We start from the raw sequence: 13902 nt of genomic DNA, 5'->3' as shown, positions 1-13902 counted from the left end.
CGGAAAGTTTCCGCCGTGAAAGGTACCGTTAAGCAAATCCTCTGGTAGAACTGGGCCAATTTGCTGCGGTTATACGTAATACCCGTGCTTGTGGGTCGAACTGCCTTCGTAAGTATACCGTCCAGAAAACGAATACGAACAATGGAAAAGGGATCTGTCACTTTCCATTTACCGGTGCAAAGTAAGTTATCCATCGCAAGATTAGCTACATTCGGATAGTGCGCGAGGGTGAGAGGAGAAGGCGGATAAGCGGATGAGTGTGGCTTTATCTTATTTCTCATAGATACGGTACAGTACAATTACAATCGTAGCCACGACTATCGGTCGAAAGTTTCGTAGCTAAACTCATCCTCGCAAATAGGATCACATTGTATTAGTAACACGCGACGATAAGTGAGAAAGAGAAGAAGTAGTTTCCTAACTATTTTCTAATCTTCGCAAAGTATTACTTCATGCTCGTGGTACTTAACTGTCGGCACCAGCTAACGTTTGACGGATATAAAAAGTCAGGGGTGTTGCTTGGCTATAAAATCTAACGGAAAATTGGCTATTGGCAAAGAGGAAAATCGTGGCGAAGCATTATGGGCAGTCGCGACTGCAAGGACGAAATATCGGGACGGAGAGAAATACAGAGGCCGACAGAATTAATATTTCATACGTAGAAAAACAATAACGCGGATGGCAACGTGAACCCGGTCGGATCGAGCAGATTTAATTCCTTAAAAGCTAGTGCATTTCGAGATCCTGCTTTTACCCGGCATGTCGAGCGTACATTTGCTTTGCGCGGGTACGCGAGAGGAGCCGTCGCGAATGAAAGATAACGAGAGGCAGAGCAGCGCAGGCCACGGAATAAATTTTCCTAATAAAAATTTGTCGGTCCACGCTTCACCAGCGCGAATCCTAGCGCCGTCGCGATTCTGAACGTTACGAGAGAAAATTGAAAAACTGTCTCGAGAAGCTCTTTGTTTAAAGAAACGGAGCTCGAGTACGAACTGGTACGAGGAAAATAGCCATTGACTCTTTTCAGTTTCCTTCCTTTTATTTAATTTGTTTTATTTAATTGATTTCGAATAAATATAATTTCGGACTATCGATAGCGCGCATACACAGACGTTGATTAATTTTTCAATGCGCGTAATCGCGCCGTTAAAAAATTGAACAGATGCATCTTCTTTGGTGGTGAGCATAAATAATAAGTGTGATCGTTTACGAGGCCGCCGTGCGAATCGTTATTAATGGACTTTCGGCAAAAGCAACGCTCTTTTTATATCACCGTGATATAAATCGCTTTATTCCCGCTATGAGGGCTATAAGCTATAAATAATTTGGTGGCCGAGGTTTTTCAACTCCCTCTACGTACGCTGGCTGGCTGGTAATCCTCCATATTTAAGCTCTATCTATCGGGTCAATGAGAACCCATCGACTAGTGATTCTATCACGAGCTCGAGCGGACAGTCGCACAAATTTATTCCTTATCTAGACGCGCTACTCGAGGAATCGAGTAAAACGTGGGATCAATTAATTCGAATATTCCTTGCCTTTCTAGTGAAATCGTGGGCGAAACGAAATACTTGGATGGTATTACCTCGTTAATAGACGTATGTTCTGGGACTACGACTATTAACGACGTAGATATTCCGAGAATTGCCGGCTATTATCTCTGTTTCTAAATCCATGCACCTCGGGAATTTGATTAAAGTAATACAATGTTCCTGTGCTCTTGAAAATATTCTATCATCGGCATTTGTACATTTTTCGAGACACGACGCTGATTGAAATATTTAAAGTTACTCGCGATATTTTTACCTCTTTAAGTAAGGTTGTATCGAACAATTTGTTGCAATTAGACGAAGAGAAAGAAAGATGACGCAAAGAAAGTGATAAAAAGAATTTCAGTTTTCTTGAATTTCAAGATGGTAACCAGGACATTTTAAGTAGGGAGGATAGAATTGCGAAGCGAAAGATATAATCTTCCTATTTTGACGACTCGCTGCTAACCGAGACAGTAACGAAAGTAGCTTTCGGGCGAGAATGACAGAGTTTCGCACGCCAGATCTCTGTCTGTGCAGTTACCGGTCGTGTCTACCGGTGAACCACGGATGAAGGATCGTGGCGCGGCGCGTAAATAATAGAAAAATTTCTGGGAACTGCCGAAACGAGCGACGCTCTCGTTCCGGAGAAAAACGTGGCTGCGCACCAAGTTCTCGCGGCCATGGCGATCGCCGTATAAAATGACACCGACCGTGGCGATGCGCTCTGATGAAACATACAATATACGTATACGTGTGCATAGCATGTATAGATGCGTTCGGCGAAGAGAGAGAGAGCACGCGGCAGAAACATTTAATTCTGTTTGCGGCGAGCGTAGAACAACGCCGGTGCCAGAATAGAAGATCGGAGACAAATGGTCGCGCATACTTAGCGAGCACTTGACTGTGACAAACTACTCCGCATATACACAGTGGGAGAGGACTCGGTGGAAACGTGGCCTCATACCGAAGCCCGCAACTTGCGACAACGACAGACCCAACCGAACCCCGAACAGGGCGAAAGAGAAAGAGAGTGTAGCGTTGTTCGTAAATTGTGCTCCGCGGAATGCCGAGTCGTCGTCGGGCTTCCGCGCCGTGGTTTAAACCCTTGCGGATTGCCAGGATGAGAACGAAGAGGAGAACGTGACGGCAACGTTCGACGACGACGACGACGACGACGACGACGACGACGACGGCCAACGCGCCGGAGTAAATGAAAATTTTATTACTTCGATATTTGCTGACGCTCACATTATTTTTTTCTACTAGATTACTACTGATCACGGTTATACGTTGATACATCGGATGACGATCCTTAGGTTTTGTGTCGTGCCTAATGTTTCATCCGAGTTTGAAAGATAGGGTTCTCTGTCTTGTCGTAAGGAGAGCGCGGGTATTCGTGTGTTTATGAGAAATTGAAATATGCAAAATATATACGATCTAGCCCTTGCAATATTTAGTAGACGAGATAAGTCTCTGTCTATATTCCATTTATTTAGTCATATTCATAAGAATATAACTTTTTATAAATAAACATCCATGATTTAGTTATATGTATATGCAGTTGGAATTTTTATCCATTTATTCATTTGAAATTTATACTGAGGCGTATAATTGTCTTTGTTTCAGGTAGGTGGACAGTCGCATCGAGTAACAATTACTTGGAGTAAGTAATCCAGATCTCGATTATCCGTAAAAAGATAGATGCGACTACTTTTGAATATTTAGAACTACACGGTGTTCTAATTTTCTCTGGAAGATTAATTATCCAATATAAAAAAAATTACGCGAATCTAATCGTTCCGATTAGCGGCGATAATCGTAGTCTAATGCTCGGCGATCACGAGCAGATCATGCGAAACGCAAACAATTTCGCGGCGTGTTGCGCGTTTACATCGATGCCAGGGATCGATGGTAGGGAAAAGGAAGAAGACGCGGACGGTTCATGAATATTCCGCGGGACTCGACTGTTCTTTCGTGCTCGGCCATTTTTCAAACGGTCGAGACAAAGTATTTTGGTACGATGCCAGGTGGATGGAAAGGAACCGAGCTACGTGCTTATCCTTCGAGGATCTCCGATTTCTCGCTCATTATCGACGTGTAGTTTGTTAGTCCCTTTGATTCCCTGTCCACAAGAGGAACGAAGATGAATCGCGAATTAGGATAGAACCGTATCTAGCATTTTCGAGCGTAAAGGATGCTGGTTTGAGAAAAAGCAGAAAATCTCTTTATCCCATTGGCAATCGGTTACCCATTTTCATTTCTACTTTAATAATTTTTTATATCGTTAAAACATGACCAAGTTTCTCTGATTCTCCATCTTTCATTTTCTATCGCTCTTTATTTCTATTGCTATCGCTATATAAACCTTTCGCATAGAGTTTGCTTACAAATCTTTCGCGGGTGACAATGTTCCATTAGTTGTATCTGATGGAGGATTGCGAGCGGATGAAGTCTGTCGGACCGGCATATCACGCAGTTTATTTGCCATCTGTTAGAAGTAAGAATACGAAAATAAAATCGTACGGAGAAAATTTTAGTTTTCAACTAGGATACCCATTTGTTCTAAGCGTTCTTAGGATAAATCAAACATAGCGCGATAGTTTCATTTCTATTCAATCTTCTATTAAAATCCTCGATCTCCCATTTTTATCTCCTATCAAGCGCTATTATAAATAATTACTCCTAAGGATTATTTGAAACCACTATTACTATAGTGACTGTGCGTATCGGATTATCAACGTGAAAAGCTTAACGATCTCTATTGTTCGTCTGTTGCCGTAAAATCGAATTAGGGGAAAGGGTCTACTCAATATGAAACTAAATAAAACATCATAGAGATTCAAAAACAATTTACGATCCAATCTATAAGAATTATGCTTGACATGCCAGGCACAGTGGTTTTCGAAGCGACAAATGGAAGCAGAGTGAATCGCATGATGTTTTCAAGCAGAGGGATGCAGTCGATGAGTACCGGTGATTTCGTTTCACTGATGGCAATTTTCCACGAACGACAACGTTCGTTACATTTTCACGTTTTTGTTACGTTCTTCGTTACGTTTTAACAAAACGTGACGGGCTGTTATTCGCAATATCCTGACTGTTAAATTGAACATAGTGATCCGTTTCCTCCTTTGATTCGTTGAAAGATTTATGGAATAATGTTTAGAACGATTTGCATAGATCACAATTGAACAATCGTATGTCAGAATTAACCATTTCTATAATCGGAATTGTAATTTTATTATTATCGTGCAGAATATCACGCGAATTTCACGGATTCGCTTCTAAACGATGTAGCGTTCAATGGCCGAAGAGGGTTAATCGTTCGTTGGAAAAGCGTTGAAAAGCCGGTGACCGAATTAGTCGTTACACGTCATTAAATATCAGAGTTGGCGCAGCAGCGATCCCGTACAGCTCTACGCCTATCACAAAATACGTGTTTCGCAAAGTAACAATGCCTGTTAAGCCCAATTTGTTATAACGTTTCTTGATTACATGTTCAACCTGCACTTTACGAGAAATTAATCTTCGTTTAGTCAGAACTTTGTAAGATCCTTCAATTTATATAAATATTTCAGATTCCAGGTGGAAAGTTGAAAATTTCTAATCGAGAAATACATATGGATAATTTCATGGTCGAAATTTGCAAACTCTCAGAGTGAAAGGTTTGAAAATCGACGCGAATATTCTGTTTATTAAATCTAATTCCAATTTCGAGCGGCAATTTGCAGGAGCGCGGGACAACCGGTCGTTCGTTAATCGTTTGACAGACGGGGCTTCTGATTATTATTATTATATTTATCGCGCAGCTTGGCCGGACGACGAGTTTTTAATTCGCGCATCCGATTCACCGGCATTGTGTTCGCCACGGCACTGGCTCCGTGGTTGGGATTTTTGTTTTTGTTTCCCTTCCCCTGGTCACTCTCTTTGCCCTGCTATTTTTATGCACGGCCATTTAGCGAGGAAATTTGTCGGACGGTGAAATATCTCTTTTGTCCTGGCGGTGCGACAGGCGGCTCTCGATTATTTTGCCATCGCCCCGCCAGCGATGCTCGCACAGCGAAAATCTCTCTGATCCGCGTCGCTCGGCTCTCTCTTCCTTTCCGCGCTTTCCGTTCATCGCCTCAGCCGCGCGTTTTTCCACGGCCCACTGAAAAACTCCGCTTGCCTGTTTCGGGAACGCGAGAGCGCGGCCGAGCCTCGCAGTTGCCTCTGCTTGGCCCGTGTTTTTCTCTGCGTAGGATCGGCTTTCCAATTAACTCGCGCCACTCCAATATAATATTCATTTTTGTCGATTAATATCGCTCCGCGTCAAAAATATTGTATCGATGTCTTCTTATTATCCTTCTTTTAGCAAGGATAGTAAAGCAGCAAGCGTAGTTGTTTCGAGAAGAGTGACACAGGGCTATTTCGACGTTAAAGTTTGCACGGAGCAATTCAATTTATGTGATATTAAGAGACACTATTAGGTTTTAATACGGTGATAAAAGAATGAGAAGATATCGTGTACTTTAGGTGGCAGGAAAATATGCCAGAAAAGAGGAAATCCGCAGGGATATCGTGCAATCGAACTTAACTCTTATCCTTTGGTAATGATTGTCGCAAATAATTGTGCTTGCCAGCTCTATCAATATTTCTTATCTATTAACTAACCACGAAGCAGGTCTCGAATTGGATGGGAAAACGCCGGTTCTCTTAGTGGAGCGCGCTTAATTCCGCTGTTTATATTCGGCACGGTTGGCTCGTTTATTTATATTCATCCCTCTTAAGGCAGCGTTGTTGCAGCCGCTAATAAATTTATATCGATCCCAGGTCGGTCGAGGTCGTCGGAGGCCTCGGCAAAGGCGAGGGAAGTGGGAATTCGCAGGTTACAGGGAACGCTACGTTCCACGTGGCCGGATCAATCTAAATTCGCATTATTGCCGAGAAGCTAGGTGCGATACACCGTACGATCCGACACCTAATACGGGTAATTCCGGTTTATTAGGCCGAACCGCATTAGGTTTCCGGTTTATTAGCTCGGAACCGAGCCTCCGCGCGTCCATCGTTCTCAACGGCAGCTCGTTCTCGCGCTCTCGCGTTCATCGATTCGGCTACCTCCGCTTCCCGCGGCCGCGTTGTCCCGGTTTACTTCATTAATTCGATCGTTCTAGTTTCGAACGCCCTTCTCCGTCGTCTTCGCCTCCGTATCCGCCTCCTCCGACTCCGCTTCCGCGGGCTCAAGTGCTCCTTTGAAACCGAGACAAATCGGATTCCGCGGCGGGACACCGGTAGTTGGTGAACTTTTGCAGCATCGCCTCGCCGAGCACACGCGCTCTTTCCCGTTTCCTGTTAGGCTGCTGTGTCGCGGTATTTTCGCCATCAGGCGCCGCGACATGTGCAGTTTCGCGGCGCCATCATCAGAGCGCCCGTGTTTATCGTTCGTGGCAGGCTTATACTGCTGCAACCGTCTATAAATGCGTAAGAGGCAAAACCATAGAGGAAAGGAGTACGCGTTCCGTGTCGGTTATGTCGCGTTTCCATCCGACAGCGACAGTGTATTTAACGGCAGAATTTTCTTGTTCGAGCAGCTTTATACTCGCGTAAATTTACCTTTACCTTCGCGTAAAGTGTCGATAGATACTTTCATCGCTTTTAGATACAGTGCATCTCTCTTTGTTTGACCCGTCAGCTCAGCGGGCACTGGAATAGATTATTTTATAGCGAAGATCGAATGTTCTTACCTCTGCGTGATGATTGAATCGAGATAAGAGGTAAAATCATTCGCTACTAGGGACAAAACATCGATAATTAACGAACGTCACGTGTGAAACTAGGTGAAAGACGTTTCTTCCTCGTTCTCTGTTCTCTTTCTCCTCCCAAATTGCATGCAACAGCGTGTTTATATTTCAAGGCGAGCTCTTTTCTTTTTCTCGCCTATCCTCGTTTTAGTCCGATGAATTTTTCAATTAACTCAAGGCGGCCGGTCGAAATCGAAGGCGAAGAAGCCGAGGCGCACGATGAATCGGATATTAACCGGAAATCGAACGCGTCCGCCGCTACGGAGCAACAACATTTCTTTGGGATTTCTTATTTTAATTATCGCGAGGTAACGTTCTTCTCGCGTGTAGACTCGTTCGATAGTTTCAGCGAACACGAAACATAGCACGATTGGTGCGCGTTCGAGCGTGACAGAAGAGCGGCGTGTCGACGAGCTTCCAACGAGGGGGCGTGAACCCCTGTTTTGATTATACGTTGAAAAATGAGTTATCACAGCGGTCGCCGCATCTTGACGGTTAAATAAATTGACGATGGCAGGCACAGTGAACCAAATTTTCGCTTAAAAATTATTTCCATGATCTTGGAATTTATTTAAAACTTGGAGCTGGAACGAACGACGCGACCACGCGAATACCTTGTCCGAATTCCTTAACGCGATATAAGAAGGGAAAAAATTCAAAGTTAGGAAATGACAAGGTTTACCGTGAAACGGGTGCTCTGGTGCAGCCAGCACGATACACGAAATAAGACGCGCGAGGCGGCCGACTTTGAATTTTCCGTAGGACGGCCGACGATTCGGTGGAGCCTTTGATCGCAGAACGGAGACGTCCTTTCTTCTTCCAGAACAGCAGAGCGATTTAGGCCCTCGAGCGTTCCCGAAATTCCAGAAGGAATTGCTCGTCTCCTCCCGTTCCTCCTCCTTCTGCCTCGTTTCTTCCCGGTAACTCATAACGAAATGACAGAGTGACTCGTCACCAGCGATTCTCCTCTTCTCCCTTTACCGCTCAGTTCGCCTTTCTGCCTCCTTATTTCACTCTCGTTTCATTCTTCGCCTACTCTCTCCTCCTCTTATCTTTTCTGCATCCGTCCTTTTCTCTCTCTCTCTCTCTCTCTCTCTCTCTCTCTCTCTCTCGTTTTCTTCTCGATCAAGAGAAACCTAATGCTCGAAACGCGGCGCAAGTCTCAAGAATCGTACAAAGGCGTCGCAGTTGAGAGAACGATTCTTCGCTCGGGCCGCAATTTACGTCGCGAGAAGTAATTGCGAACAGCCGAAGAACTTAGTATCAATGTCTAGCTACTGGTCTTCGTTGGAGAAAGTACTTACTTACATGGTCGGATCCATGGCGCACATTTATTCGCGTTGCTCGTGCGCTTTTCCGCTCTTCGATAGCTGCGAACTCACGATTGCGCCAAGTCCAAGGGAACTCATAAGCCACCGAAATCCTTCAGCTTGTCAGCTTTGTCAGTTTCGTTCACCTAGAAATCCAGCGATATTTCTCGTCGGTTGAAGGCTCCCCGACCCAAGTTACGCCGTCGAGCGAGATCGACAAATTGCAACGAATTGTGCAACTCCGTTTCGAAGAAGGAGCAACCGGTCAACCCGAGACAAGTGAGTGCTGCAACAGTTGCTTTATAACTGTGGAATTAACGCTTTTTCCACGCCTGTGTATCATCTTTAACGATGATGCGATGTCGTTCGTTTTCCTTTCGAAGCTAATGTTTTATTACGTCTTCTTACAGACGTTAGAGAGCAATTCGATTTCCAAGGATTGATTTGGTTAACGATCAAGTGGATTATACTTGCTTTCTAGCCGCACTAGTCGAAATTAAATGAACGCGCGATAATTACGTCGTTTCTTCGGTCGCGGCGAGCATTTAAATCGACTTACGATAGCAGTCTTTGTTTTATGCAAATCTTTCCGTTCACATTTAATTTGACGTGGGATATATTTAACCGTTATCCCGACGCTTCCAACGACCCTCCTTAAAATAAGAATGGTGACGTGCGATTAATTCTGTTTTCCAAGCAGTCGGTGAACGTCCCGCTCCCGCTCACTAAATTTACCAAACGTTCTCGTCTTCCTTTCGTCGTGTTTTTTCGGACAGCCGGTATTTTTAGCCCTGGTAACAATAACCAGCGTTGACCGTTTTTCGTTTAGGGAGCCTTAATCTTAAACGTCAAACCGGGTTTAAAATACCATGCGGGATTTATTTCCGGCAATGTTCGTTTCTCTATTTGAGTCACTCTACCGATGGTAATATTTTGGATAATTTAAACCCTTAATCACCGTATTTTCTTCTTTTTCTCCGAGCGTTAGTGATTTAACAGTTATTCCTGCTGCTGCTGCTGCTGAAAGCTTGTTGTTCTTTCTCAATTAGGCTAAACCTACCGCAAACCTTGGAAGAAAAGTCACGTTTCAAAGAGAGGAAATAGCTTAAAAGAGTCTGTACATGAAATAGACCTCCGACCAACGTAATCTTCCCCTTCTGTTTTTCAATGTCCCATTTCTCCATTACTTTTTGCTCTTTATTTCCATTCTCGGTACTTGCTACCTCATACGATCGCTGCTTTTGAGCACTTTGGTCCTGTCACCCCTTAACAACCGTAACTCTCTGCCTGCTACGAAACAACGTCCCATTTTTCGTTCTACTTAAAACTCGTGTACGTGCGCCGTCTACGTTCGGTTCAGGTAACCAACATCGTACACTTTTTTCTCTTTGCGTTTCCTCGTCGCGTACAAACGCGAAAATTGCACGAGACGCTGGTACGCCGTAAAAGTCCGCAAAAGTAAACGCCGCAGTCGTTCTCGAATTGCGAAATCACGGCTCTCTGGTGCACATTTTGTTGATGTGAAAAAACGTTGAAAAATCACGAATCGAATACGAATCGATGAGATACCAGAGATAGAAAGTTGCTTTTGAAACGAGATCGACGTAAGAAAATAAAGGAAGCGGCGATGATCATATTTTAGCTAATCGCGGGGACGCGGTGAAGTCTCTGGCACTCGAACGTTACGATAGCGAGGTTTTGCGATTATTGGACAATCTGTAGGACGCGTTTACAACACAGTCAAGTACAACAAAAGCTACTAAAGTTCGGAACAAGAACGTTAACCGGGAAAGGAAGATCGCGATGGCGCCCAGGCGAACGAGATAGTCGGGGCCAAAATGGCCCCTTCGTGGCGAAATCGGAACAAGATGGTCGAACATATCTCCACCGGTTAACAGGAGGCGAGCTGGTCGTTTTGGTAGCTTTAACGCAGAGACTCGAGTATTCGTCGCCGCGGCGCTTTCCCCTTGCTATTTCTGGCCGCCAAAAACAATGCGATTTATCGTATCGTCAGGCGCCGAGACACGTTTCGAATTCTCAGACGCGTCTTTTTCTCTTCCGTGCATCTTGCTTTTACCGTGACCGTTGCAATTTGGCATAAGCAAAGACCAGCGATAAATCGTATTTTCCGTTTCAACGTTGTTAGAAACGAACGTGACGTTTACAAACGATCGATCGATGGATTATTCGCAGATTCTTCGTTTCTTTTTCTTTTTTCTTTTTTTAACAGAAAGAATCTTTGTCCTAGTTATACCGCTTGTTTGTATTTGGTACACAGAGAGGAATGGAATTAGCCGAATGGCTAACTGAGAATCGTAGTTTACCAGGAGATTGCTCTAATCGCTTGAGTTATGGGCATTGCTTCCTCACGAGGGATTCTTTCTCCCTGGGCCTAATAATCCAAACAATCGCCGCCTACGAATGCCTCTAGTTTTCTCAACTAAGATTTATGGACGTCGAGGGAGCGAAAGAAGGGCAAGTTTCGAAAGAATGTAACCGGATGATACGAATGGAAAACAAAATTCGGCCTACGGAACGGCGGTTAGAGCACGGAAGATTCTGCGATCGTTTCTCGCAAGAGAAGCGAGAGAACAGTTTATGTATCGATGGTGCGAGAGGATTGAAACATTCACGGACGGCACAAGAATCACGAGGTGGTCGGGCGTTATCGGGAGGCTATCTGGAAATTCGAACACGGCCGGTGAATATTTCAATCGAATACCGAATATCCTTCGCCTCGATTTACCGTGCGATCCGTGTACGCGTTCCTGAAGGAATTTTAAAAATTCAGAGGACGTGCCGCCCCGCTGGGGCCGCTGCAGGGAAGGGGCAGAGCTCGTCGCTTTTCAAGCTGCCCTCTCGACCGGGTCTCTCGAGTATCGATTCGACGAGGGCGCCGGTGGGAACGAGCGCTTTAATTAGGCTGTTACGTGATCAACGATGAAGAACATGCGAAGATGCCTGCTTAAAACGCGAAACCAAGTTTCACTGTCGAAGCGCCAGCCACTTGCCAGCCTGCGCGCTCTCGTGCTCTTCGTTTACAAACGGTCTACCTTAAATTGCCGAATCGCGCCAACTTTCAGCCAAAGATTTTCTTACTATGCCGACCGTGTTTCACGGTTTACCGATCATACTTAACTTACGTATCTACATAATCGTGCGTTCGATGAGCGCTTTCATTGCAATTCCCCTTTCTTATACGCGTATTTATCGTTACGTTCGTAGGAAAATGGGGAAACTTGGAATAAAGCGAACCTCCGTTTAATCTGATTTTCCTGTACCAGTTCGCTGGGATTCGTCATCGCAACATCGCAAAATATAACAAGATAAGAGATAAGCTGATAAAGAGATAAAGAGATAAAGGCTCGTAAGCGTACGTCGGAGATCGATCGATAATTCATTAGGAAGGGAGCGTTTCTAATTGATGCGTGGATCGAACGTGAGACTTCACGGCGGAGATTGCGTTGTCAGCGTTGTTCCAAGACAGGCGATCGTGTTTTTCACGGTGGTCCACGTGCGGAGTCAGTCTCTGGGCTACCGGCTAGAAAGACGTACGACGTGGGTCGAGCCAGGACTATACGGGCGTCCGCGCCTCTCCGAGTCACTATTATTAGTCCTAATAGACCGTATGTCACAGGGAATACCTCGGCGCGCTGCTCTCTTGTTCGCGGTGCCGCCCGGAACGACCGTTTTAAGGAGGAGCACTGCGAGAGAAATAACTACGCTCCGGGCTCTAATAAATCGGGCCGCGAGCACCCTCCGTGAAATACCGACGAAACGCCGTAAACTTAAAGACGCGCACGGAGATTCCAAAGAATTTAACCTGTTCATCCTCGAGATGTAATCTTGAATCGGGCATTAACAATTTTTAACAGTTGGAGGCTCGTGCGAATTTTGTTTTAATGGATCTGTGAGTGAACGCAACGGGAACGTTGCTATTTGTTGCCATTGCACGCAATAATTTTCCGTACCTGGTAAGGAAAAAGTATAATGGGAAATTATACAATTCCATTTGATTAATTTGGTTAATTCTCGAGTTTATAAAGGCTATGGTGCGATAAATTTTCACCCGTGATGATCTCTAGAGATTAATGTAATGTAGAACTAGTAGAAATCAGCAGTTATTAATTTAATAGTAACATTTTGTGAAGATCGATACGTACACATAGGCAATAACTATTCTATTATATCTTAGAGATATTTACATAGATCGTACGGGATAGGCCGCGAGATATTTCGTTAAAGTGCCGTGTCGCGTTAACGTCGATCGATGTTTCTCAACGTATTCCTAACTCCATTAAAGCGTCTCGGTGTTCTTTGAAAGTGCTTTGCATAAAGTAGAAGTCGTCCCTCGTAATGATGATCGGCATTACCAAGCGTCCTACCAAGAATTTCGTGAAGTTATATTTGATTTAATTAGCGGATATGAGGTTATAAATCGTGGAAACGAGAAACGTCGGCCTTAATAAGTGCCTGTATTAAGTAAGTGCCACGGTATTATTCAGCGTCCTTTCTTCGCTCCGTGAACCGCGTCAGACAATGCCCGGGAGATCGTTTGTAAAGTAAATTCCATGTAAAATAGGCATTCGGTCGATCTACGATCGATCGGTCGAATAATCGCGCGAAACGCGATCAGACCTTGAAAACAATCGAACGCGAGATTTTACGCCTTATATTTAAATGTGCCGCGACCGCTTGGAAAATCAGCGAGAAATCGTTTTACGGAGAAACGATAGCAACAACCGACATCGATAAAGTGCAAGAACCTTCGAGGGGCGAACGAAAGCGTGTTTAATGCTATCGAGATTATCGACGTACGTAATCGATCGGCGACTTTAATAAGAAAAACCTCGATATCCCCGAGTAGCGACTCCTACTTTCCATTATCTCGTAGTTCGGGGTCGCAAATCACGATTTAAATTATTGCAATTTCTCACGTCTTGAGATTAGTCTAGGTGCCAGGCCCGGCCAAGTCGAATCTTCTCGGGCAAAACACGATTGTTAATCTGGAAGCGACGAGACCGCGACATCCCCGTCGCGAATCTCGTATCCGGCACGTTCTCGTTGCCCCTCTCCTACCTTCCGTTCCTCGCACCAGCGATTCGTCATCGAAATCAGTTCTTCTTGAACTCGTGATAATTCCAAAACGGCGTGGTTCGTGCCGGTCTAGGTGTCGCGACTGGCCGCCCCGCGTACCGCCGGAACGTCGTCGTGGACACACCGCGAGTCCGACATTATCGTTGCATGATTTACGCGGCTCCGTTTCACGGTTCGCCGCCA

At 44.8% G+C, this 13902-nt stretch overlaps 1 protein-coding gene across 6 annotated transcripts in view; it reads left to right on the top strand.

Moving 5' to 3' along the window:
• Positions 1 to 13902, top strand: part of LOC100742326 — a 268312-nt gene that overhangs the window by 151623 nt on the left and 102787 nt on the right. For 5 of the 6 annotated variants that reach the window (XM_033324140.1, XM_033324139.1, XM_033324138.1 and 2 more), the window contains one exon: positions 3163 to 3195. The exons of the other annotated variant lie outside the window; for it this stretch is intronic. In XM_033324140.1, the coding sequence (XP_033180031.1) occupies positions 3163 to 3195 (33 nt within the window). The remainder of the gene's footprint in view (positions 1 to 3162; positions 3196 to 13902) is intronic. 6 annotated transcript variants of the gene reach the window in all.

The sequence above is a fragment of the Bombus impatiens genome, unplaced genomic scaffold (assembly GCF_000188095.3).
Source record: "Bombus impatiens unplaced genomic scaffold, BIMP_2.2 scf_1506, whole genome shotgun sequence".
Lineage (NCBI taxonomy): Eukaryota > Metazoa > Arthropoda > Insecta > Hymenoptera > Apidae > Bombus > Bombus impatiens.
The sequence above is the reverse complement of the archived record's forward strand: the minus strand, read 5'-3'. Positions and strand labels throughout refer to the sequence as shown.